The following is a 27,913-nucleotide window of genomic DNA, read 5'->3' as shown; positions in this document are numbered from 1 at the left end:
GTGACCTGTTTTCTTCTTAAGGCTGGAAGGAGAAGGAACTTCCTGTAACTATGTTTCTGTCTTGGTCCTGTAGCTGCATCAAGATATGGTGCTGTTGCATGATCATAATATTTAGTTTGCTGAGACTCCTCTCCTGGGAATATCTGGAGACAGGGAGCACCTGTAGGCCCAAGTAGAGTTGAAAATTTGAACTGAGAAGGGAGAGAGCTTTCCTTGGGCTCAGATTTGTAGTAGTATTTACAAATAAGCCTGTAGGTGTCAGTAGAGTCTCAAATGAAATCAAAACCTCAAGCTAAAAGGAGTTTTTCTCTTCTTAATCACCAACCTAAAGCTAGAATTCCCTCTCCAACATAACAGCAACCATGGCAACATCCTTCCCAGCCCAGAGAATGGTAATGAGGAACCAATCGTTTCTGAGGCAGCCTCTTCAGTGTTTGGGCTTCCCAGTTAGCTCTGTGGTAAAAAAAATTCACTTGCCAGTGCAGAAAAGGCAATAGATTCAGGTTTGATCCCTGGGTCAGGAAGATCCCCTGGAGAAGGAAATGGCAACCCAATCCAGTGTTTTTGCCTGGGAAATCCCATGAACAGAGGAGTCTGGTGGGCTACAGTCAATGATGGGATTACAAAGAGTCTGACAAGATTTAGTGACTTGGCACACACTTCAGTGTTTGGACAGCTTTATTAAAATACTCTTCTTGATTTTGTGAAACTGACTCTAGCTTTGACTGCAAAGTCCAAAGACCTGGAGAGTATGTGTCTTGCTCAGAGAAGCCTCCTTTGTACTTCTGTTCTTTTCAAGGCCTCCTCTCCAATAGCCAGATCCTTGCTTAGCCAAACCAATTTTTTTCTGCTCAAAAAAAAAAAAAGAAAGAAAGAAAGAACGATTATCACTGTGCTTTCTGGTCTCAATTGTATTCTTTAGAAATATACAGAACAATCAATATCTATTCTGTTAGGAATCTGAAGACAGAAATTAAACTATCCATCCTTCTATCCATTAAACATCTCTTTACTGGGAACCCACCATGTGCCAGGCCCTGAAGCTCCAAGTAGGCAGATAATAAGTGGGAAACGGTATTATTAATGACCTGGTAATTAACTTAGTCACAGGTAGGTCCAGCTTTTTATGATGGATTTATGAGCATGGAATGGAGAGACAAGGGAACTAGCACTTACTAGTCATGGACTGCCTACCAGGCAAGGTGTTAGGTACTTGCTTTACTTGCCATATATTATTTAAGTCTTGTGTGCATGTGTGTTCAGTCACTCATCGTGTCTGACTCTTTGCAACCCCTTGGACTGTAGCCTGCCAGGCTCCTTCCACAGGATTTTCCAGGCAAGAATACTAGCATGGGTTGCCATTTCCTACTCAAGGAGATCTTCCTGACCCAGGGATTGAACCAGTGTTTCCTGTACCTCTTGCATCAGCAGGTGGATTTTTTACCACCTGTTAGCCTATTTAAATCTTATCACTGTCTTATGAAGAAGGCATCTTCCTTCTCATGAAATGAGCATCTTCCTTCTTATGAAGTGTGTTATATATTTCATTCCAATCCCAAAGAAAGGCAATGCCAAGGAATGCTCAAACTACTGCACAATTGCACTTTTCTCACATGCTAGTAAGGTAATGCTTAAAATTCTCCAAGCCAGGCTTCAGCAATACATGAACCATGAACTTCCAGATGTTCAAGCTGGTTTTAGAAAAGGCAGAGGAACCAGAGATCAAATTGCCAACATGCGCTGGATCATCGAATAAGCAAGAGAGTTCCAGAAAAACATCTATTTCTGCTTTATTGACTATGTCAAAGCCTTTGACTGTGTGGATCACAATAAAGTGTGGAAAATTCTGAAAGAGATGGGAATACCAGACCATCTGACCTGTCTTTTGAGAAACCTGTATCCAGGTCAGGAAGCAACAGTTAGAACTGGACATGGAACAACAGACTGATTCCAAACAGAAAAAGGAGTACGTCAAGGATGTATATTGTCACCCTGCTTATTTAACTTATATGCAGAGTACATCATGAGAAACACTGGGCTGGAAGAAACACAAGCTGGAATCAAGATTGCCAGGAGAAATATCAATAACCTCAGATATGCAGATGACACCACTCTTATGGCAGAAAGTGAAGAAGAACTAAAGAGCCTCTTGATGAAAATGAAAGAGGAGAGTGAAAAAGTTGGCTTAAAGCTCAACATTCAGAAAACTAAGATCATGGCATCCGGTCCCATCACTTCATGGGAAATAGATGGGGAAACAGTGGAAACAGTGTCAGACTTTATTTTTCTGGGCTCCAAAATCACTGCAGATGGTGATTGCAGCCATGAAATTAAAAGATGCTTATTCCTTAGAAGGAAAGTTATGACTAACCTAGACAGCATATTAAAAAGCAGAGGCATTACTTTTGTCAACAAAGGTCCATCTAGTCAAGGCTATGCTTTTTCCAGTGGTCATGTATGGATGTGAGAGTTGGACTATAAAGAAAGCTGAGCACCGAAGAATTGATGCTTTTGAACTGTGGTGTTGGAGAAGACTCTTGAGAGTCCCTTGGACTGCAAGGAGATCCAACCAGTCCATCCTAAAGGAGATCAGTCCTGGGTGTTCATTGGAAGGACTGATGTTAAAGCTGAAACTCCAATACTTTGGCCACCTCATGCGAAGAGCTGACTCATTTGAAAAGACCCTGATGCTGGAAAAGATTGAGGGCAGGAGTAGAAAGGGATGACAGAGGATGAGATGGTTGGATGGCATCACCGACTTGATGGACATGGGTTTGGGTGGACTCAGGGAGTTGGTGATGGACAGGGAGGCCTGGCATGTTACGGTTTATGGCATGTTACGGTTTATGGGGTCACAGAGAGTCGGACATGACTGAGCACCTGAACTGCACTGATATACATCTCCACTTTTAAAAGGAAGATGCTAAGGCTTGGAGAGCCTAAATAACTTGACCAAGGACACAAGGCTTCCCAGGTAGCACAGTGGTAAGGAATCTGCTTGCCAATGCAGGAGACACAAGAGACATGGGTTCCATCCCTGGGTTGGGAAGATCTCCCAGAGTAGGAAATGGCAACCTGCTCCACTATTCTTGCCTGGAAAATTCCATAGGCAGAGTAGCCTCGCAGGCCACAGTCCATGGGGTCTCAGAGAGTCGAATATGACTGAGTGACTGAGAACCCACACAAGGACACAGCTAGAAAGTGGTGGAGCTGTACTCTAGATACAGAGCTCCCCACCACACTGTGGGCATCGTGTGAAAATCCCTCAGATAGCTGAAGGGACATCAGAGACCCTTCATGTCATATGTTTGAAATGAGTAGTGCTTTAAATTAAGTTTTCAAGCTTTTGAACACGAATCTCTCATTTTCTCTGATTAAAAAAATTTTTTTAAGTTTTCAGAGTGATTTCTTTGTTGTTGTTTTCTATAGAAGTCAAATTTCCTGTCAGTGCTTTCCCATCATAAATTTTGGCACATGACAAAGCATAAAAGAAAAAAGGTCAATTGTGTGGAATGCTATTCAACCATAAAAATGAATGAAATAATGCCATTTTCAGCATGGCAAATGGATCTAGAGATTATCATATTAAGTTAAGTCAGGCAGAGAAAGAAAAATACTATATGATATGACGTTCACTATATGATATGTGAATGATACAAATGGACTATTTACAAAACAGAAACAGACTCACAGACATAGAAAATAAACATATGAAGAAAAAAAAAAAAAAAAAAAAAAAAAGAAAATAAACATATGGTTACCAAAAGGGAAGTGGGGGAGGGATAAATTAGGAGTTTCGGATTAGCAGATACAAACTACTATATATAAAATAGATTAAAATGTCCTACTGTATAGCACAGGGAACTGTATTCAATATCTTGTAATAAACCACAATGGAAAAGAATATGAAAAAGAATATGTATATGTATTACTGAATCACTTTGCTGTACAGCAGAATCTAGCACAACAATGTAAATCAACTATACTTCAATTTTTTAAAAAAAGAGAGAATGGGTAACTCAAAAAAGAAAGACAGAAATCAGCAGTAATTTGGGTGTTCATCACTTCATTTTTCTTTTAGAATTAATTCTTTGATTGTATTTATTTTAATTGATAAATTGCTATAATAATACCAAAGAAGATTTTCAAAAAAATAAAAAATATCATCCCAAATCTCATATCCTAATACAATTATCTCAATTTAATTCATACCCATATGTGTATGCATGTGTACGTGCCAAGTCATTTGTCATGTCTGACTCTTTTTGACTCTGTGGACTGGCCTGCCAGGATCTTCTGTCCATGGGATTCTCCATGCAAGAATACTGGAGTGGGTTTCCATGCCCTCCTCTAGGGCATCTTCCCAGTCCAGGGATTGAACCCATATCTCTTATGTCTCCTGTGTTGGCCGGAGTGTTCTTTACCATTAGTGCCACTTGGGAAGCCCACCCATACGTGTATATATATTTCAATTGTAAACCCTTAATGACTACAGTCTATTATAATTCCAAATGCTTTATATTTTAATTTTTTCACTCAACTTTATTTAAGGATCATTTACCCATGTTTCTATGTAGTTTTCCTAATGATGACATTTAACAGCTACCTAATAGTCTATGAATTTTCATTATATTTTAAGGCCTTTAGAGATGACATTCAGGGATTACTGACAAGAAATGTTTTCTCTCTTTAATTCATTATTTAGACAACCCACTTAAACCTGGCTTTAACTCTTTTTGTACTAGCCATTCAATGTGTTACACACTCAAGAAGGACAGGGAAATATTTTTTTAGTAAGCAGGACATTTTTTTGTTTGTTTGTTTTGTTTTAGAGGGTTTTTTCTTTCTTTTCTTTTTTAAATTAATTTATTTATTTTAGTTGGAGGCTAATTACTTTACAGTATTGTAGTGGTTTTTGCTATACATTGATTAAAATCAGATTTGTGGTATTGGTATCCCAGGATAATGGCCATGAGTTTAATTGGCGTATATTTCTTCTCAAATCTTGACTGTCCTGATCCATGCTTCTGCTGACTGAAGCCTTCAGCTGAAGCTTCTGAAAACCTATTTAGGCTTCACTTAGTCAGTTGTTATTTAGGGCTTTGCTTTGTGGATTAGTCTGGGTAACTGCTTCTTGGTCTTTCCATGCCTAGTGTTTCTGGCAGCAGGTCAAACAATGGAGACCACTGTTTGTTTGTTTTTGGTTTATGTGTTTGTGTGTGTGCACACACATGTGTGCAATCTTAATTATTTCTTCCTGCAGTCTCCTTTTCACTTCATCTTAAAGGCTGCCAGAGCCATCAGTAGAGAGAACTGGGATGTGATCAAAGTTAGAGTGTTTCCAGCCAATACCGTAGAGTCCTGATTATCTCTAAGGCTTGTACTGGGCAGTATTCCCAGACCCAGGACGGATGGGGAAGCTACTGTGGGCCTCTCTTCCCATGGTTCCCAGAGGGCTGCCAGGCCTACTGAAGGGCTAGACCTGTCAAGTCCTGCTTCTTGATCTGCAGATGAGTTTTCTCTAGGTTTTATCTAGTTTAGATAAGAGAGAAGAAGACAAAACTTTGGATATCTTCACGCAAACATGCTTCATCAAAATAGAAGAAATATTAGAAAATTTCAAACAAATGATAGCATGTTTCTTTTTATCTTAAAACAAGCAGGATTCTTCTCTGGGCTGAGTCATGCTAAACACCAGCTAAATGGAACTTCAGGAGGATGTTGATTCAAAGTTTTGACTTCCTGAGTAAAAGATGTCCACGTGTCATTTTGCTGAGACCTAATTTGAATCCTGTGCACTAGGATATGGGCATGAAGGAGCAAGTTACTTAGGTGGTACATGAGCCCAGCTCATGGTCCATCCCTCCTATCATATGATGGCTTTGTAGTTATATACTCACCATTATGCATCCATTTTATGGGGGAAATATATGACAGATTGTATATGACTGCTTGGAGGTTCTCAACGTTCTTGGATTCACCTGTCAAAAGTGTCAAGGTCTATCATTCCACAGTTCTACTCAACTATTCATGGTTCTGTGACTTTGGTTCCACTCTTAATAATCCACCTATCTTTCCCCATAGCCAACTATTAAAATTATGTTTAACAAATGTATTACCTCTGTCAATGAACTTTTTCCTCATTATTTTCCACTTAACGATCTCTCCCTATTTTGACCTTCTTTAGAATTTTATTTGTGCCTTTCCTTGGCACTAATAAAATTTGTACTTTGAAAGCTTTATATGACCCTATATATTAATGCTCTGTGCACTTGATCATGTTTTTGCCTCTGAAGATTATATATTTTCAGTCTACATCTGGATCTTATTCATCTGAGACTCTTTCCCCCCACCCCCAGCAACTGCTCTACTTTACAAAGCCCAGGACACTACCTGCTACATGACAGGGGCTGATAGATATCGGTTGAGTTGAATTGGGCTAAAGGCTGGTTCTGCTGCAGCAAAGTAAAGAGACATATTGTGGATAATGGATTTGCTGGATGTTGCAACTGCTGCTGCTGCTGCTGCTGCTGCTAAGTCGCGTCAGTCGTGTCCGACTCTGTGCAACCCCATAGACGGCAGCCCACCAGGCTCCCTCGTCCCTGGAATTCTCCAGGCAAGAGTACTGGAGTGGGTTACAACTACCTTAAAAATTTTTTTTTAAATTGGAGGGTAATTGCTTTACAATGTTGTGTTGGTTTCTGCCACACAACAACATGAATCAGCCATAAGTATACATATGTCCCCTCCCTCTTGAACCTCCCTCCCCCCCCCCACACCATCTCACCCCTCTAGGTTGTCAAAGAGCACCTGGTTGAGCTCCCTGGCTACAGGTACTTTTGATAGCCACTTAAATATAAAACTAGATTGTTATGTTCTTTGGATAACCTGACCTGGGGAAATATGTGAGCTCAGCAGTGATCTAATATTAATGATTATATCCTTTTCATCTTATGAAAGTGAAAGTCACTCCGTCATGTCCGACTCTTTGCGACCCCATGCACTATACAGTCCATGGAATTCTCCAGGTCAGAATACTGGATTGGTAGCCTTTCCCTTCTCCAGGGGATCTTCCCAACCCAGGGATCATACCCAGGTCTTCCACATTGCAGGCAGATTCTTTACAAGCTGAGCCACAAGGGAAGCCCAATAATTTGACAGTTTTCTTCCTGGTCTAGCTCTACCTTTCTCATACCAAATTGCTATTCATGCTGTTACAGTGCCCTCCTTTTTATTCTCCTTCTCATTTCATTGTGTTGAAATGTCAGAAAACAGAGCATATGCACTAAAGATTCTGTTGGTTCAAGCAGTCCAAATGGAGAATTGATTTAAATAGTCTCTTTCCTAGTTAATTTACCAATTTAACAACTGTGTCTTAGCCCAGATTCTCTGGATCATAAAGTCTGGGGTCAAAATTAAAGTGCTAATTCTTTTTTGGGGAGTAAGGAAAAATTTAGAAAGGTAAAAGTGAAGAAAAAGCTAATCAACCAATGCAGCAAGACGTGTTACCTTGCTGGCACTGCTTCCACCAGGCCATGATGAGAAATAAAAGATGTTTTGGCAGATAGATTCTCTGAGCCACAGTGATTCTCTGTCATGGTCACAGAGAGGAATCATAATTTTTTTTTTTTAATATTTATTTATTTGGCTTCACCAGGTCTTAGTTACCGCATGTGGGATCTTTGACCATTGTTGGTCCATGTGGGACCTAGGGCCCTGAACAGGAATCAAACCCAGATTACTTGCCTTGGGAGTATACAGTCTTAGCCACTGGACCATCAGGGAAGTCCCAGAAATCATAATCTCGAAAGAGTCTGTGGAAGGGGAAGGCTAATAAAAATGCCTCTATTTGCCTTATTCCCTTCTCCCACTTCCTATTTGTCAAGGTTTGCTTCACAATAGGATAACTCTCCTATACTTACACTGTTCAACTTCTGTGGTGCATCATCTGGCCTATTGACACCAGTTCTAGAAGCAAGATTCCATGCCCCTGTGGTATGGTAACTTGTCCTGAGAGTGGGGGAGCAAACCAATGCAGATGGGAGGGTGAACAGGTCATTCAGTCTGGAGCTCCAGTTTTGACTCCAGGGAACTGAGCAGAGGCAGCAGCAGTCCAGGAGATAAGAGGTGCCTTTGGAAAGAAGGAAGTGGTTGAAGGGTGTAAAGCTGTGCATCTTACACAGCACAATCAGATTTCACCTTCAACTTTCTATAGCATTTGCTTTGGTGGAGGTCCTCAAGGAGGGCTTGGCAAATCCAGAGGATACTTCCTAGCTTCTATCTTACTGGAAAATTTTGTTCCATTTGACAGTATTAGCCATTCTCTCCCTGAAAGTCTATCCTCCTCTTTTTTTCCTGATTAAGAGTAAATTCTTTTCTTACTTTTCTGGTTGTGTCTTCTTAGATCTTCCTTCTCCTTTCTCTTAAAATTACATATTCTTTGTGGTTCCATTTCTAGCCTTCTTCTTGTATTCTCACTCTCCACACTTATCTGTCTTCCATGATAACCACCAGATCAATATCTACGTCGCAAATCTCTCTGCTCCAGATCCATGATGGCTTACCTATCTGTACCTGGGTGTCCAACTTGACCTCATCCTTTATCCTCTCCTCCAGTCCCCACCAAACCTACCTCATCTTGGTAAATGTCACCAAACAAAGAACCTAATGATTCTCCTGAATTCCTTTCCTTACTTCAGATTTCATATCCAGTGAGTCACTGTTGATCTTTCATCTTAAATGTCTTTTAAATCCAGACCTTTTCTCTGTTTCCACTGCCATTGTTTTATTTCAGAATTGCAATCACCTCCTAAAATATTTCCTCTGCCCTTGATCTTGCCTCCTTGCAATCTACATTTGAAACCTGCAGTTATAATTTTAAAGGACAAATCATGGACTTTGCTGGTGGTTCAGTAGCTAAGATTCCACATTCTCAATGCAGGGGGCCTGGGTTGACCCCTGGTCAGGGAACTAGATCCCACATGCTGCAACAAATAGTTTGCATGCTGCAACTAGAAGATCTCGCATGCTGCAATCAAGATCTAAGATCCTGCATGCCTCAAGTAATACCCAGCCCAGCCAAATAAATGATAAATACAGTTTTTTTAAAAAAGCCCCTTCATGGATCACAGCCTTGTCATAGAGAAGGGACTTGTGTAACTTAATGAAGTCATGTAGGGCCACCCAAGATGGACGGGTCATGGGGAAAGGTTCTGACAAAATGTGGTCCACTGGAGAAGGGAATGGCAAACCATTCCAATATTCTTGCCTCAAGAACCCATGAACAGTATGAAAAGGCAAAAAGATGTGACACTGGAAGATGAGTCCCCAGGTCAGAAGGTGTCCAGTATGCTACCAGGGAAGAGTACAGGGCAATTACTAATAGCTCTAGAAAGAATGAAGTGGCTGGGCCAAAGCAGAAACAACGCTCAGTTGTGAATGTGTCTGGTGGTGAAAGTAAAGTCCGATGTTGTAAAGAATATTGCATAGGAACCTGAAATGTTAGGTCCGTGAATCAAGGGAAATTGGATGTGGTCAAGCAGGAGATGGCAAGAGTGAACACTGACATCTTAGGAATCAGTGAACTAAAATGGATGGGAATGGGCAAATTTAGTTCAGATGACATTTATATCTACTACTGTGGGCCAGAATCCCTTAGAAGAAACAGAGTAGCCTTCACAGTCAATGAAAGAGTTTGAAATGCAGTACTTGGGTGCAATCTCAAAAACAACAGAATGATCTCAGTTTGTTTCCAAGACAAACTATTCACCATCACAGTAATCCAAGTCTGTGTTATGCCCCAATCACTAATGCCAAAGAAACTGAAGTTGAATGCTTATATGAAGACTTACAAGACCTTCTAGAACTAACACCAAAAAAAGATGTCCTTGTCATCACAGGAGATTGGAATGCAAAAGTAGGAAGTCAAGAGATACCCGGAGTAACAGGCAAATTTTGCCTTGGAGTAAAAAATGAAGCAGGGCAAAAGCTAACAGAGTTTTCTCAAGAGAATTCACTGGTCATAGCAAACACCCTCTTCCGACAACACAAAAGATGACGCTTTGCATGGACATCACACAGTTGGCCAATACCGAAATCAGATTGATCATATTCTTTGCAGTTGAAGATGGAGAAGCTCTGTACAGTAAGCAAAAACAAGAGTGGGAGCTGACTGTGGCTCAGATCATGAGCTCCTTATTGCACAATTCAGACTTAAATTGAAGAAAGTAGGGAAAGCCACTAGACCATTCAGGTATGACCTAAATCAAATCCCTTACAATTATACAGTGGAGAGGATGAATAGATTCAAGGACTTAGATCTTTTAGACAGAGTGCCTGAAGAACTATGGACAGAGGTTCATAACATTGTACAGGATGCAGTGACCAAAACCATCCCAAAGAAAAAGAAATGCAAGAAGGCAAAGTGGTTGTCTCAGGAGGCTTTGCAAATATCTGAGAGAAGAAGAGAAGCAAAAGGAAAAGGAGAAAGGGAAGGATACACCAAGCTGAATGCAGAGTTCCTGAAAATAGCAGAGAGACTAGAAGGCCTTCTAAAATGAACAATACAAAGAAACAGGAGAAAACAATTGAATAGGAAAGACTAGAGATCTCTTCAAAAAAATTGGAGATATCAAGGGAGCATTTTATGTAAGGATGGACATGACAAAAGACAGAAACAATAAGGACCTAACAGAAGCAGAAGAGATTAAGAAAAGGTGGCAAGAATATACAAAAGAACTATACAAAAAGGGGCTCAATGGCCTGGTTGGTGTGGTAACTCACCTAGAGCCAGACATCCTAGAGTATGAAGTCAAGTTGGCCTTAGGAAGCATTACTACCAATAAAACTAGTAGAGGTGATGGAATTCCAGCTGAGTTATTTCAAATCCTAAAAAGATGATGCTATTAAAAAGCTGCAGTCAATATGTCAGCAAATTTGGAAAACTCAGCAGTGGCCCCAGGACTGAAAAATTTCAGTTTTCATTCCAGTTCCAAAGAAGGGCAGTGCCAAGGAATGTTTAGACTACTGAACAATTGCGCTCATTTCACATGCTCACAAGGTAATGCTCAACATCCTTCAAGCTAGGCTTTAGGAGTATGTGAATTGAGAAATTCCAGATGTTCAAGCTAGATTTAGAAAAGACAAAGAAACTAGAGTTCTAACTGCCAACATTTACTGGATCATAGCAAAAGCAAGGAAATTCCAGAAAAACATCTACTTTTGTTCATTGACTATGCTAAAGCCTTTGACTATGTGAATCACAACAAACTGGACAATTCTTAAAGAGATAGGAATACCATACCACCTTATGTGTCTGCTGAGAAACCTGTATGCAGGTCAAGAAGCAATAGTTAGAACCGGACATGGAACAACAGACTGGTTCAAAATTAGGAAAGGAATACGTCAAGGCTGTATATTGTCACCCTGCTTATTTAACTTCTATGCAGAGTACATCATGCAAAATGCTGGGTTGAATGAATCTCAAACTGGAATCAGGATTGCCAGGAGAAATATCAATAACCTCAGATAGGCAGATGATACCACTCTAATAGCAGAAAGCAAAGAGGAACTAAAGAGCCTCTTGATGAAGGTGAAAGAGGAGAGTGAAAAATCTGGCTTAAAACTCAACATTCAAGAAACTAAGATCATGGCATCTGGTCTCATCATTTCATGGCAAATAAAGGGGGAAAAAGTGGAAGCAGTGACAGATTTTATTTTCTTGGGCTCCAAAATCACTGCGGATGGTGATTGCAGCCATGAAATTAAAAGACACTTGCTCCTTGGAAGGAAAGCTGTGACAAACCTAGACTGCATATTAAAAAGAAGAGGCATCACTTTGCTGACAAAGGTCCATCTAGTCAAAGCTTTGATTTTTCCAGCAGTCGTGTATGGATATGAGAGTTGGACCTTAAAGAAGGCTAAGCACTGAAGAATTGATGCTTTTGAACTGTGGTGCTGGAGAAGACTCTTGAGAGTCCCTTGGACTGCATGGAGATCCAACCAGTCCATCCTAAAGGAGATCAGTCTTGGGTGTTCATTGGAAGGACTGATGCTGAAGCTGAAGCTTCAATACTTTGGCCACCTCATGTGAAGAGTCGACTCATTGGAAAAGACCCTGATGCTAGGAACGATTGAAGGCAAAAGGAGAAGGGAGCCGCAGAGGATTAGATGGTTAGCATTATTGACTCAATAGACATGAATAGGGGAGTCTGGTGAGTTGTAGTCCATAAGGTGATAAAGAGTGGGACACTACTTAGGGACTGAACAACAACAGCAAAGATAAAATGTGTCTGACTCTTTGCAACTGACCACATGGGCTATAGCCACCAGCTTCCTCTGTCCATGGAATTCTCCAGGCAAGAATACTGAAGTTGGTAGCGATTCCCTTCTCCAAGGGATCTTCCAGACTCAGGGATGGAACCCAGGTCTCCCCCACTGCAGGCAGATTCTTTACCCTCTGAGCCACCAGGGAAGCCCATAGATGATAGATGTGGTGGTTATATAAAACATAAAACTTTTATATAGCAAAATTCACCATAAACCAACTTAAAAGACAAATGACATTGGAAGAAAATATCCTTTACCAAAGATTTGTATCCTTAATGTTCAAAGATCTTTTTCAAATCAATAACAGAGAAATGTGATATACAACTGACCAGGAAACGTATTTTACACAAGAAAAAAATCTCAAATGGCCAATAAACATAAAAAGTTAAATGTCAGTCAAGAAATGCAAATTTAAACCGTAAAGAAAACAATAAGGATAAATATATACACAATTAACGAAGAGTTTGGAGATTCAAGCCCTTTCAAACATTGTTGGATATATAAACTTATACAGGGAATTCCCTGGTGGTCCAGTGGTTAAGACTCCATGTTTCCATGGCAGGAGGTGGGGGGCATTCAACCCCTGGACAGGGAACTAAGATCCCAGAAGCCATGTAGTGTGGCTAAAAGAGCCCCCAAAGCAAAAAACAAACAGAAAAGAGAAAAACATAATAAAATTCATGCACACAGTTTAAACAAACAAACAAAAAAGCATATATGACAGGGTTTACTGTTTAGCTTAGGAATGCTATTAATACTTTGAGGAATGTAGAGCAAAGAAATAATTAAGGATAGGATATACATATAATAATAAGGATATAAAATATATATACAATATAATAAGGATAATAAGGAATATATATATAATATAACATGGCAGTATGTATAATAATAAAGAATTGGAAACAACCTAAGTGTCCAAAAACAGAGGATGTGCTCAGCCATTTTAAAAGATATAGAAAAATATTTAGGAACAAATAATATTTAAGAAATATTATTTAAAATAACAAAGTAATAATGAAAATGCAGTCGGTAGGGGGAAAGAAGTTATTATTTTGACAACCTCACACTAGAGTTCAGATAGGGAGGGACTGTTTTGATTTAGTAAGATAACTTATCTCTTTGTTATTTAGAATAAAGCAAAAGACTTATTAACTTGCCTTGTGCAAAAGAGAATGGGAACTGGAAATGACCGCTTTGCAGTTTATAGCTAAGGGAATTGACTTAGGAAAATGGAAAAGATATTCATTATCTTCTCCAAGAGAGAACTGGGCAGCTGGTGCTACTGTAGTACCTCTGGAGGGTTGGCCAGTGAGAGTTTTCCAGTGATGAGAGTGACTAATGGACTCTTAAAAGAACTGCTTTCTAATATGCAGTTTCAAGTTATTCTCTATGTCAAACTTCAGTGTAAGCCATTTTTTCTTGCTCCCAAATCTTCCCTAAATGTTTGCTAACACACGACCTTGTTTAGGCCATATTTTGAGGGAGAGACAGGGTTGTGGAAATGTAGAAGGGACATTTCACACCCTGGAGGTGAAATAAGTGGTGGAGATCAAGGCAGAAAATAAGAGTTAGAGATAATCAGAAGAAACATATTCCCACCCCCACCTCCACAAAACACCCAGGAACTCTCAGTGATATTGGTAGAGACTTGGGTTTCACACCCATTCATAGGATAGAAGTTTGAGCAGAGTTTTTTTTCTTCCATCTCAAAGGTTGGTGAGACCTGTAAAGTACATGGGGAGAGGGAACTCAGAGAAAACAGTTTAGAAGGATACACAGCATAAAAAGTTACCTAAGATGCTAAAATTATGAACAATATTTTCCTCTTTTCTCACTTGTAGTTTGATATTTCTATAATGAATCCATATTACTTTTATAATTTTTAGAATGAAAAATGTACCAAGGGATGGGTTTCCCTGGTAGTCCAGTGGTTAAGAGTCTGCCTTGCAATGCAGGGGACACCAATCCCTGGTCTGGGAAGATCCCACATACTGTGGAGCTACTAAGCCCATGTGCCATAACTACTGAGCCCGTGCTCTGGAGCCTAGGAGCTGCAACTACTGAGCCCATGTACCACAACTACTGAAGCCCTCATGCCTAGAGCTTGTGCCCCACAATAAGAGAAGTCACTGCTATGAGAAACCCTAGCACTGGAATGAAGAGTAGACCCCTGCTCATGACAACTAGAGAAAGCCTGAGCTAAAAAAAAAAAAAAAATAGCAATGATGACCCAGCACAGTCAAAATTAATAACTAAATAAATAAAATTATAAAAAACAGAAAAAACACGTACTGAGGGAATAGGCAAATCCACCAGAAAGCTGACTTGTGGTTGCCAGGAACTGGAGGGAGGAAGGAATGGGAGTGACTGCTTAATGAGTATGGGTTTTCTTTTGGGGAGATGAAAATGTTTTAGAGCTAGACAGAGGTTGTGGTTGTACAACCCTGTGAATATACTAAATGCCACTGAGTTATTCACTTTAAATGATTAATTTTATGTTACATGAATTGCACTTCAACAGAAAAAAGAAAGAAATCTACTGAGGAGAAAAACGTACAGCATAAATCAGAATCTGCTACTCTCATGCTTAAAATCTTTCAGAAATTTCCTAACTCTTTAGCAGGTAAGACTCTCCATTTCTGGCTCTGCTGCTGCTCCACCACGGCTACCTCTTCCTGTAAACCTTACTCCCCAGCCATACAAAACCATGTTCAGTGCTCTGAAAGGGCCTATTCTTCCCTGCTTCTGTGACTTTGTATGGCTTTTCTTTTCTTGGAATACCCTTCCCCTAGTTACTTTCCACTCATCCTTTAAAACTCAGCTAAACATCTGTTTTGAGAAGCTTTCTCTGACTTCATAGTTTCAGATGCCCCTTCCCCAGATCCCGAGAACCTTCTGGACATTATTTTATCAGTGTAGGTGATTGTGAATCTTAGGAGGACAGGGCCTGGGCTTTTCTTCTCTTTAGCTTCAAAACTTGGCCCAGGACAGAAGCCACAATGGATGTAGAATGAATAACAGATTTAAAATCACTGAAAATAAAATAAATAAATAAATAAAATAAAATCACTGAAAATAACAAGCTTTTCTAATGTAAAACAGGTACAGGTAGTTATCCTGGGTATGAAATTGAAAATGATTCAGAAATGTTTGACTGACTTACTGTAGTATTTATATAGAGGAAAAGGATATCTTTCCTTTTTCTTCTTACTTTTTATGGATTATTTAGGGATTGAAGCATAGATAAAAATTCTGAATAATAGGTTAATAAAACTGTCAATCTAAGTAGCAAAATGGTCCCACATGGGAGATAGAGGGTTGCAGAATACTGATGGTTTTAGGAAAATAAGGTTAAAAACTCAATCACTTTTGTGAAAAGAACCCAAAAGTGAAAGCAAACTAAAAAAACAAACAATCCAAACCCATGATAGGTAATAGATAAAAGATTTCTTCTTCTTCTTTTTTTTTTTTTTTTGATACCTTACCTCAAAACTAAGATGCCCTATTGCTATCTTAGGATGGTTTTTATTTATAAATTTTTATTTATTTGTTTATTTATTTTATTTTATTTTTGGCTGCTGGGTCTTCATGGCTGCTCACAGGCTTTCTCTAGTTGCAGCAAGTAGGAGCTACTCTTCATTGTGGTGCATGGGCTAATCATTGCAATCTCTTGTTGCAGAGCACTGGCTCCAGGGTGCGCGGGTTTCAGTAGTTACAGCACATGGGCTTAGTTGCCTTGAGGTATGTGGAATCTTCCCAGACCAGGGATGGAACCTATGCCCCCTGTACTGGCGGGAGGATTCTTAACCACTGGACCACCAGAGAAGTCCCTGTAAGATGGTCGCTAAGAGTCGGACACGACTGAGCGACTTCACTTTCCCTTTTCCCTTTCATGCACTGGGGAAAGAAACGACACCCCACTCCAGTACTCTTGCCTGGAAAATCCCATCGATGGAGGAGCCTGGTAGGCTGCAGTCCATGGGGTCGCTAAGAGTCGGACACGACTGAGCGACTTCACTTTAACTTTTCCCTTTCATGCACTGGAGAAGGAAATGGCAACCCACTCCAGTGTTCTTGCCTGGAGAATCCCAGGGACGGCGGAGCCTGGTGGGCTGCCGTCTATGGGGTCGCACAGAGTCGGACACGACTAACGCGACTTAGCAGCAGCAGCAGCAAGACTTATAGGACTTAAATGAATTATTTATATATTTATTTTAAAATTTTTTGGCTGTGCTGGGTCTCCTTTGCTGTACACTGGGTTTCTCTAGTTGTGGTGAGCAGGGGCTACTCTCTAGTTGAGGTGCAAGGGCTTCTCATTGTGGTGGCTTCTCTTGTTGAGCAGTACAGGCTCCAGGGTACGCAGGCTTCTGTTGTTGTGGCATGTGGGGTCAGTAGTTGGGTCTGGAAGCCTCCAGAGCTCAGGGTCATTAGTTGTGGCACGTGGGCTTAGTTGCCCTGTGGCATATGGGATCTTCCCGAACCAGGGATCGAACTGGTGTCCCTTACATTGCAAGGCAGATTCTTAACCTCTAAACTACCAGGAAAGTCAGTCTTATGGATTTTAATTGAACCTAAGCTCCTAATGAAATCATGGATATAAGAGGAAAAAAATCATCAATGGCTGCTGAAACTATTAGGTAAAATTTTGATGAGGAACTTTATAACGTATATACCAGGTTGGCAACTACTGAACCTTAGCATTTACTAAAAGTGGGACAGACATTTATTGCCTCCTGATAAAGTGCAATAGGAAGTATATATTACCACTTAAGAAATAATCTTGCCAAAAAAACTGAACCTGAATTTAACAAGTCTCTCAACATTATGTTGTGAGAAATACAAAGGAAAGTTGTGATTGTGTGGTTTAGTCACTAAGTCGTGTCCAACTCTTGCAACCCCGTGGACTGTAGCCTGCCAGGCTCTTCTGTCCATGGGATTCTCCAGGTAAGAATACTGGAGTGGGTTGCCATTTCCTTCTCCAGGCAATAAAGGAAAGAGGAGCATGTTAAATGACCCCATTGATTTATGAGAAATCGAATCAAGAAGATGGGAAATTCTTTAAGACAAATGATTCAATTTCTTCAAAAATTAGTTGAATGAAATACAAAGGAAGGGAAAAATTAGAATTCAAGGAGACAAAGATTTAAGAGATAAATTTTGAATAAACCTAAAAAGATATTTTTGAGACAAGTTAGAAAACTTTACATGGATTGGATATTGATATTATTAAGGAATTATTGTGAACTTTATTATTTGTGAAAGCAGTATCTATCACACCATTATTGTTTTTTCTAAAGTTTATTTTTTATTTTATTGAAGTATAGAGGATTTACAACATACTATTATGTTTTTTATGTTCTTATATTCAGAGATTGAAATATTAATGATGAAATGGCATAGTGTCTTGAATTTGCATTGAAATGCTTTCTAAAAAGTGTGTGTTAGAACAGATGAAACAGTGACACAGAATATTAATAATTGTAGACTCTGGATGATGGCAGGCACATGGATTCATTTTTACTATTCCTTCCCTTTTTGTGTATGTTTGAAAATTTCCATTAAAAAGTTTTAAAGAATAAACCTAATATTCCGCAGCTTTGTGACAATGGCCCATCTACTGAGTCAAGACTATGTCACAGAAGATGGCATTGTTGGACCATTGAGAAGATCTTGGGTCTTGGAGTCAGAAAGTCCTGGGTTTGAATTCCAGCTCCACTACTTACTAACCATGTTAGGTTGGGCAAGTTACTGACTTCTCCAAACTTATTTCCTTATCTGTAAACAGGGATGATTATTACCTAATTCAGATGGCTTGCAGAATAAGTGAGATGATATACAAAGTGTCCATCACATTCCCAACAGAGAATAAAAACTGTGTAAATGTTAGCCACCTTACACTAATCTAGTTATTTATTTCCTTTATTCAAAAAGTAAATTTAAATAATACCAAAGTATATGAAGTAAAAAATGAAACTCCCCCAGTTACACTCTCGGAGGAAGGAACCACTGTTAACAGTTTGGTTCTAGTATCTTTCTATGCTTTTTCTTTACATCTATAAATATATATAGGTATATGCATCTACATAAATAAAATGTGGGTTTTTTAAACAAAAATGGAATCTTATATTATTTACGTATTACATGGCAATTTATTTTTATCACATTACAATATATAGTCTCTCTTTTTGTCAGTTCATGTGGCACTTACATGTGATTCAATCAGTAATGCCATTCATGTGTCTTTACTCCCAGGTATGAACATTTCTGTGAGATAGAATGCTGCGAAATTGTTAGGAGGAAGAGGGTTTGTAGTGTGTATCTTGATGGTGCTCCAAAATGGTCCTACTGACCCTCCACAAATTATTGTCACATGAAGACCTCAGTATTATCTATTTTTTACACATTTCTAAGTTGTGTTCTGGGAGATACATCCTTTCTTATTTCTCAGCAGGCAGTGAAAGTGTTTCAGAAAATAAATGTGTTTGATTAGCAAAAATCAGCCTCATGGAAAATAGTTAGTTTCCATTCTGCTATTTGTTCCTGTAAAGGATAATTCACTGCTGTGAATTCAATGCTGTTTTCAAGGTTGAATGTAGGGGTGTATTGGATAAAGTAAATGGGAGTCCTACTTTGCTTCATTGAAAGCCAGTGAGGATTATTTGAGGCAGAATCTTGAAAGAAAGCAGGGAAATAAAACCTCCTCTCAAATGAGGTCCCAGTGGCTGGCAGCCATGGAAAGATGGATGAGTAAAGAAAGGGGAAGGAAAGTCTGCCTTGATTTCCTGGGGAGTTCAAGATCTCACTTTCCCCTCCTGTTCTTCTAGTGACTTTTAGAGAGGACAGTTCTAGAGAAGGATGGTTTCAAAAAGAAAATAAATCCAAATGGAAACCAATTTGGCCTTACTTATGTCAGAGCACCTGCCATGTGGTGTACAATAGTCCCAGGCAGAACTCCTAAGAAAGATCATTTTGTAAACCACTCTTCCGCAGTGGGAGGCCAACAATTGTCCTTTGTCCATGCAGCCCTCCCATCATCCCGTTATGGAGTTGCTGATCCAAACCACTGTAGTAAGGTTTGGGCAAGAAGAAATTATTCCATTGTTTTTTTTTTTTTTAAAGTTAGATCAGTAAGGGTGATGTCATTCACGACGGATGGCTTTGGGTCCCGGCTGTCCCAATGTAGGAGATCATGTGCTATCCCAGTGCTGGATATATTTCTCCAGATCCATAGGCTGTATGGCCGCAGAGAAAGTGACCTATGTCAGATGAGAATCTATGTAAGTCCCCAAAATACTGACATTTTTTTTATGTGAAGTAAAATCAACATCTTGCTTAGTGTCTTCTAAAACAATACATGTAAAAACGATACATGTAAAAACAATTCAATAAATAGATGCCCTGGTCTTTCTTGACTGTAGAGATAAGTTTTATTTTTTTCTTAACTTATTTTTGGCTGCTCTGGGTCTTTGTTGCTGCACGTTGACTTTCTCTACTTGCAGTGAATGGGGCTACTCTCTAGCTGTGGTGTGTGGGATTCTCATTACCGTGGCTTCTCTAGTTTCAGAGCATGGGCTCTAGGTGCTCAGGCTTCAGTCGTTGTAGCATGCAGGCTCAGTAGTTTTGGTGCATGGGCTTAGTTGCCCCAAGGCACGTGGGATCCTCCTGGACCAGTGATCCAACCCATGTCCTCTCCATTGGCAGGTGGATTCTCAACAACTGGATCACCAGGGAAGTCCCAGAGATAGGTTTTAAATCCAGGTTACTAACTCAATAACGTATGGACAACATTTCATTGCATTTGATCTCCAAAACACTTTTTGTCTCTAATTCCTTTTTTTAGTCCTGAATCAGTCTTTTGCTGATGACAAATAGGTTGACTACAGCAAATGGGAAATTTGCATAAGAGCCTTAATGTAATCTCCTTGTTTGTTTTTCTTTGACAGGCAACTTTAATTATTTCGACAAATATTTAATGTGCCAGGTATTGTCTTAGATGCTAAGGGTAAAGCAGAACAAAACAACAAAAATCCTTGCCTTTGTGGATTTACATGCTAGTTGGGAAGTTTCATTCATTCATTCACTCGTTTATTCCATAAGCATTTACATATCTTCTCATATGACTCAGGTCTTAAACCACATTCTATGCCTAAATAGGATTTTATCCTTGCTCTCATAGTCTAGTGGGAGAAATACAATATGTCCCCTCTCCTCCTCTGCTGCTCTCCATATATCCTTATATATAAAAAGTACAGAGGAGGGGCACCTTGTTCAGTTTGAGTGGTTTGAAGAATGTTTCTCAGGGAAACATGTAAACAAACAACAAAGTCGAGGCTAGAAGAATGAACTGATGGGGGAGAAAGGCAATCCTGGTGGTGATGAGACAGAGCATGGCCTAGGGCCCGGGCCAGATGAGACCAATGAATGCTGTTGAATGAATGAAGGGAACTTCCTCAGGAGAACATAAACTCCATGAGGTATGTTCTGGGAACTGCAAGTCCTTTACTGTAGCTCAAGTTTAAACTGTGTGCTGCTGATGAGGAGCAGAGATAGAGCTAGGGAAGAGGCTGGATTGGGGCACGAGGTGTGCCTGGCTATGGAGCTTTATCCTGATGACAATTAGAAGATTTGTGGATCATTTTAAACAGCAGTGTGACATGGTTTGATTGTTTTATTCTTTTCTTAATAAAAACATATTTTAGGGACTTGCCTGGTGATCCAGTCGTTAAGACTCTGTGCTTCCAATGCAGGGGGTGCAGGTTCGAACCCTAGTCAGGGAAATAAGATCCCACATGCTGCATAGTGTGGCCAGAAGACTTTTTTAAAATCCCACAAATGAAAGATGTTTATTTTAGATGACTCTTTAGGGACTTTTTGTGGGAGCAATGATTTCATTGCACTATTTTTGTAAATGGTACTTTGCCCATCTCTTTCTGCTTCACAGTGGAAGGACCTTTTTCTTTCATTGGGCCTGACATCCAGAAAGCTCTCTGTAAAGATTTGCTGTTTTTGAAATTCCATGGACACTGGTGAGGTGCAGTCACCCTAGGTGAGGCCATGGTCTGGCCCAGTTGTGCCACTCTGAGAAACTGGAGCTTTATTACCTAACTGGGAGTATTTAGCAACTACCCCTGCCATTATATATTTTTAATCTCTATTTTTTTCACCTTTTATTATGTAAAATCCAAATATTAATGTATGTAAAAATAGAAAGGATAGTGTAAACAGCTTAGAGCCAATCTTGTCTCATTTATATTCTTCTCTTTTCCCAACCACTACATTATTTTGAAGTAAATCCAAGAAATCAGATTCTTTTGTATGTATCTCTAAAAGATAAAAACTTGTTTAAAAATATATCCACGATTATTATAACTAACAAATAGGTATTTTTTACTGCCATCAATATATAGTCAGAGCTCAAATTCCAGTTGTCTCATTTTTTAAAAAAAGCTGGCTTATTTAAATCACGATTTAAACAAGGTTCACGTTTGTATTGGTTTGTATAAATTTCCTTTAATTAATAGGTTCCCTCTTTTTTTGTTCTTACCTTGCTTGCTATTTAACTATAGGCTCTTAACAGAATGGATAAGTTGAAAACAGCACTTTAAGTGTGCCATTTCCTTCATGCTTACCTTCACGAGGTTTTTTTTCTTAATGCTTGATAATTTTTAAGGTATAAAATGATATCTCGTTATTGCACAACATTCTTTTAATTTGCAAAACATGTCTAATGTTGCCTTGTTTTTAGCCTGCCAGCTTTATCCATTAAGACCATTAAGACACATGGTGATCACACCATATATCAAAATGAGCTCTAGATAGAATAAAGGGTTAAATATGAATAAACAAAACAATAAAAAACTAAAAGGAAATATAATATTGAACATATTCTTGGAAAGGGATGATGTTACCTAAACAGAAAAGGAATGGAAAATATGACAAAGAAAGTATCAATAAAATCAAGTATATGCTGTTAAAACTTTTTGGTCAGCAAATACAAAATGAAGGGACAAATGATAAACTGGGTGGGGGAAATAGTTAGTAGCTTTAACACACATCGCCTCATGTAGATTGTCACTGGATCCAGAAGGGTCCACTCACAACATGACTCCAAGTTATTATATTCTTTTTAAAAAAATTTTGTTGGAGTGTAGCTTATATACAACATTACATTATTTTCATGTGTGCAGCGAAGTGAATCAGTTATATGTATGTATACAGCCACTCTTTTTTAGACTTTTCCCATATAGGTCACTACAGAGTATTGAGTAGAGTTCCCTGCAGTATACAGTAAGTCCTTATTAGTTATCTATTTTATATATAGTAGTGTATATATATCAATCTCAGTCTCCTAATTTATCCCCCTCTCCCCTCCTTGGAATATTGTCACTTTGCTAATTTAACTTCTATGCAGAGTACATCATGTGAAATGCTGGGCTGGATGTATCACAAGTTTCAATCAAGATTGCCAGGAGAAATATCTGCAGCCTCAGATATGCAGATGATACAACTCTAATGGCAGAAAGTAAAGAGTAACTAAAGAGCCTCTTGATGAAGGTGAAAGAGGAGAGTAAAAAAGCTGACATGAAACTCAGCATTCAGAAAACTAAGATCATGGCATCCAATCCAATCACTTCATGACAAATAGATGGGGAAAAAGTGGAAAGAGTGAAAGATTTTATTTTCTTGAGCTCCAAAATATCTGTGGATGGTAACTGCAGCCATGAAATTAAAAGATGCTTGTTCCTTAGGAGGAAAGCTATGACAAGCCTAGACAGTGTATTAAAAAGCAGAGATGTCACTTTGATGACAATAGCCTTTATAGTCAAAGCTATGATTTTTCCAGTAGTCATGTATGAATGTGAGAGTTGGACCATAAAGAAGGGTGACCACCAAAGAATTGATACTTCTGAATCATGGTGCTGGAGAAGACTCTTGAGAGTCCCTTGGACTGCAAGATTAAACCAGTCAATCCTAAAGGAAATCAACTCTGAATATTCATTGGAAGTACTGATGCTGAAGCTCCAAAACTTTGGCCACCCGATGCGAAGAGTTGATTCATTGGAAAAGACCCTGATGTTGGGAAAGATTGAGGGCAAACGGAGAAGTGAGCAGCAGAGGATGAGATGGTTGGATGGCATCACCTACTCAATGGACATGAGTTTGAGCACACTCTGGGAGATAGTGAAGGACAGGGAAGTCTGGTGTGCTGCAGTCCATGGGGTCACAGAGTCAGACATGCCTTAGCAACTGAAGAACAGCAACAATTCCCTCGGGTAACCATAAGTTTGTTTTCTACATCTGTGACTCTATTTCTGTTTTGTAAATAAATTCATTTGTACCATATTTTAGATTCCACATGTAACGATGTCATATATCATATGGTCTAGAAATTGTATTTTTTTCAACATCTCCTGCCCCAGTTATTCACCTGAGAAGCCTAGGAATTGAGGGCAAGATTCTTAACATTGAGTCCCTCTGTTCTGTCTGTTGGTCTTACCATCCTTCTGCTCTGTTGACCTCAGGAATTCTGCTGGGTCACTGCTGACCTCCTCCCCACCACAGACATCTGTCTTTCTTCTTCTCCTCTAACTAACAGGAAAACACTCTCTACTTCTTATATATATATATATATTTAGCTGTGCTGGGTCTTAGTTGTGGCATACAAACTCTTAGTTGTGGAATGTGGGATCTAGTTCCCTGACCAAGGAGTGAACCTGGGACCCCTGCATTGAAAGAGCAGAGTCTCAGCCACTAGACCACCAGGGAAGTCCCTCTACTTCTTATGACTTTCAAGTCATAAGATTTTCAAAGGGTTTTCATGCAAAAGAGCTCTGGGTTCCTGATGACCCAGTTAATTTTGTTAGACCACAGACCTTCTATCCCTAAACTCACAAGCATTCTTAGGAGGAAGGAGGAAGGGCAAAATTGCAAATCAGAGGGTAGTCAGGCCCCTGTGGTACTAAAGCTATACTGGTCTGACTCCCAGGATTTGCTGCATAAATTATTTCCTGGCCACAAGTAACAGAAGCTGATGCTGGCAGATTGAACAGAAGAGAGTTTTATTCAGAGGATAATGGGTAGCTCATAGAATTGTTGGGAAGACTAGAGGAAACAATTGTGAGGCTAAGTTTTCAAGAGAATCCCCCCAGATTAGTGGCATAGCTGGCCTAATGAGCAGACTGAGGCCACTGCCCTGTCACCATTCAGCCACTATACGCTGCCAAGAACTCAATTTGACTGCAGGTACAGCCGCTGTTGCCAAAGGGGCTTCCCAAGTGACTCAGTGGTAAAGAATATGCCTGCCAATTCAGAAGACGTGGGTTCAATCCCTGGGTCGAGACGATCCCCTGGAGAAGGAAATGGCAAGCCACTTCAGTATTCTTGCCTGGGAAATCCTGCAGACAGAGGAGTCTGGCAGGCTACAGTCCATGGGGTTGCAAAGAATTGGACTCGACTTAGCAAGTGAACTGAACAACAACTGCTGCCATCAGTGCAACTTCTGCACCACAACCTCAACCTTACAGACCATCCCAGTTCCTCTAAACCACTTGGCTCTGCCACCCCACCCCCCACCAGAAAAGTAGTACACTGTGCAACCTTTCCCCTCTCACTGCCCCTTTCTTCACCGGAATCTCACACAAATGCATGTGATTAGAGGAAAACAAGTCACACGCCCTTGCCCTAACTGCAAAGGAGGAGCAAGGGGAATGAGTACCTTGCATTCTAACTTTGTGGAACTCAGGGAAAATTCTCCTAACATCAGAAGGCTGTTCAAAGCCATTGGGTACCCAAGTGAAAGTCGCTCAGTCATGTCCAACTCTTTGCAACCCCAAGGACTATACAGTCCATGGAATTCTCCAGGCCAGAATACTGGCGTGGGTAGCCTTTCCCTTCTCCAGGGGATCTTCCCAACCCAGGGATCAAACCCAGGTCTCCTGCATTGCAGGCGTATTCTTTACCAGCCGAGCCACAAGGGGGGCCCTTGGGTACCCAGAGACCAGGACAGTTGTTGACCAGGATGAATGACTTTGGCTGGGGGTGGCAGGGGGTGGTCTCTTACAGACAGGGTGGACTTATATCTGTTAATTAAAATACGGACTGAGTTAAAATATGAAATGACATACTTACAAGGTTATTCATGGAGGCATTTTTAAAAATTTTATTTAGTTTTTAATTGAAGGATAATTACTTTACAGAATTTTGTTTTTTTTCTGTCAGTCCTCAGCATGAATCAGCCATAGGTATACATTTATCCCCTCCCTTTTGAGCCTCCCTCCCATCTTCCTCCCCACCCCACCCCTCTAGGTTGACACAGAGCCCTTGTTTGAGTTTCCTGAACCATACAACAAATTCCTGTTGGCTATCTATTTTACATACGGTAATATAAGTTTCCTTGTTACTCTTTCCATACATCTCACCCTCTCCTCCTCTCTCCCCATGTCCATAAGTCTATTCTCTATGTCTGTTTCCCATGGAGGCATTATTTTTAATAGCAAAAGATTGGAAACTGAATGCTTTGTAATAGAGATTTTTGTTTTGTTTTGTTTTTTATTTTGTTTATTCATTTGCTTATTTTACACTAAGTAATCAGAGGATGTAATAGAGATTTGGTTGAATAAAAATCATGGTACATCAATACACACACGGAAGATAGTGCACCTGAATGAAGGAGGAGAAATGATCTCTAGAATATATAAGTGAAAAAAACAAAGTGGATAATATAGTAGCTATCTTTTCTGTACAAAGTGTGGGGATTTATATATGGCTCAACAACAGAAATTGCATTTTGCTAATAAAATAATTAATCTTTGGCAGTTTTGCACAATTCAACATAATATAGGGCAGAGGAAACAAGCACGGAAAAGAGACTTTTATGAATGCATTTGTTATGAATTTTTGACATTGGAATCACATAAATGTGTTTTACAAATTCAAATTTTAATTTAATTTAAAATAACAATTCCTAAGATTTTAGAACAAATCCAAAACAATGATCTTAACTATATATGAAGTTTATTAAGTAGCTGCAGAGAGAAAACATTTAAAGAGTTTCTAAAATATGGTACATTTGCTATACATACATAGTGGAGTATATTTTAAGGGCAAAGAGAGCAGTAAAGAAATCTAACACTTCTCTCAACAGTTATATTGCTAATAGAAGTCTTTTTTTAAATTAGTTTATTTTTTAATTGAAGGATAATTGCTTTATAGAATTTTGCTGTTTTCTGCCAAACCTTAACATGAATAAGCCATAGGTATAATAGAGTCTTTATATTAGTGTTTTCAATATTTTGTATATAGTGTAGCACAAAGTAGTAAATAATTATGTTAATGTTTTTAAGAACCAAGATTTTTGGTTTAAAAGAGAAATACAAAGTCAAAGGCATTACTAAAAATAAATTTGAGTATTAAATTTGAATTAGATGTATCAGTATTTGCTTTTGATAGTTTCTATTATTTCTATACTTTCAGAAAGGCCTAGAAGTATTAAAACCCATGAGCAATGGGCAATGTCTAGTGCCCAGGTTGTGGTCCCCAAATGGCGTTCTGCCAGAGTCCAGCTCCAGCAGCCAGGGAAACGCCCTGAAGGGATGAACGGGGTCGGCGAACGAAAATGATGCAGTCTCTCGATCAAAGCACTGGGCTGCATGTTTATTTTAAGCATCAGGTTTTCTTTTATACTTTTACAAAAGCATTAGGTCAGAGGTATGACATCTTCAGTTTCCCCTCACCCATATTTACTGTCTCCATAAATCATTGTTGTCCTTCAGAGTTTCTTCTTAAATGTCCTTGTGATAACATTGTAACTCAAGTTTGTCTCTGGGCTGTATATTACATTCCTCAGTTTATTTCTTATCTCTTTGAATCCTGCTATCCCCTAGTAACTTAAGCTCATCATCTCCTAAAAAGGCTTTTGGCTATTAGTATCTCTAAAATACCTAATTTCCATAAGCTATAGTAAAATATGCCAACACTACAACATACCTTAAACCTTTAGCTTCTAACTATTCTTAATTATTCCTAACCCCTAAACTCAGCAAACTTCTTTTGGATAAACATTCCCCTTACAGGCAGGTTTCAGATAACAATGTTTCCCATGATCTCAGGCTGCAGCCTATGTGCTCATCCTGGAGCATTCTTTGTAAAGATCCTTGAACAAATGTCAATAGTTAACGTTATGGATTATAACATTCTTTCCAGCCAACTCAACCGGAGGAAGGAAAGGACAAGTCAGAATCACAAGACCTAACTCCTTCATCCCAGGACCATGCCTGCGGGATGAGGAGAGGGGGTTGGGGCCATGCCTCCATTTTGTTAGTAATGCCTATCGCGGCTCCCGACATCTCCCCCTTTTTTATTTTTTAGAGCATAAGTGTGACACTCAGTAGATAAAGCAGAAACACTTCGGTTGAGTATTCTGAAAAGGCACGGGGCTAATAGACAAATCAGAACCAACAGGCATAAGCACATGGCTGCATTAATCATTATTGTAAAAAAGGATCCATGGGACAGATATCCCTCTAGATTTTTAAAAAGGGAATTAGAAAGCCATTGAGAGGAAAAGTCAGACTCCGCCTGGTTC

At 39.4% G+C, this 27,913-nt stretch overlaps 2 protein-coding genes and 1 long non-coding RNA gene across 13 annotated transcripts in view; 1 reads left to right on the top strand and 2 right to left on the bottom strand.

Moving 5' to 3' along the window:
• The window catches only part of PAK1 (p21 (RAC1) activated kinase 1), a 276,797-nt gene that overhangs the window by 35,336 nt on the left and 213,548 nt on the right, over window positions 1-27,913 (top strand). The window lies entirely within an intron of this gene.
• LOC145524731 (uncharacterized) overlaps window positions 646-27,913 on the bottom strand; it is a 29,342-nt gene continuing 2,074 nt past the window's right edge. The window contains exon 2 of the mRNA XM_081537546.1: window positions 646-847. Coding sequence (XP_081393672.1) covers window positions 716-847 — 132 coding nt within the window. The 3' untranslated portion in view covers window positions 646-715. The remainder of the gene's footprint in view (window positions 848-27,913) is intronic.
• LOC145524735 (uncharacterized) lies at window positions 7,620-12,196 on the bottom strand. The gene is made up of 2 exons (XR_014067793.1): window positions 9,013-12,196; window positions 7,620-8,958 (listed from the first exon to the last, which is right to left on the bottom strand). It is a non-coding gene; the product is annotated as an uncharacterized LOC145524735 (long non-coding RNA).

Source organism: Giraffa tippelskirchi, chromosome 10, assembly GCF_054371585.1.
Source record: "Giraffa tippelskirchi isolate mGirTip1 chromosome 10, T2T-mGirTip1v1.2.pri, whole genome shotgun sequence".
NCBI classification, from domain to species: Eukaryota; Metazoa; Chordata; class Mammalia; order Artiodactyla; family Giraffidae; genus Giraffa; species Giraffa tippelskirchi.
Note: the sequence above shows the minus strand (reverse complement) of the source record. Positions and strands in the feature narration are given on the sequence as shown.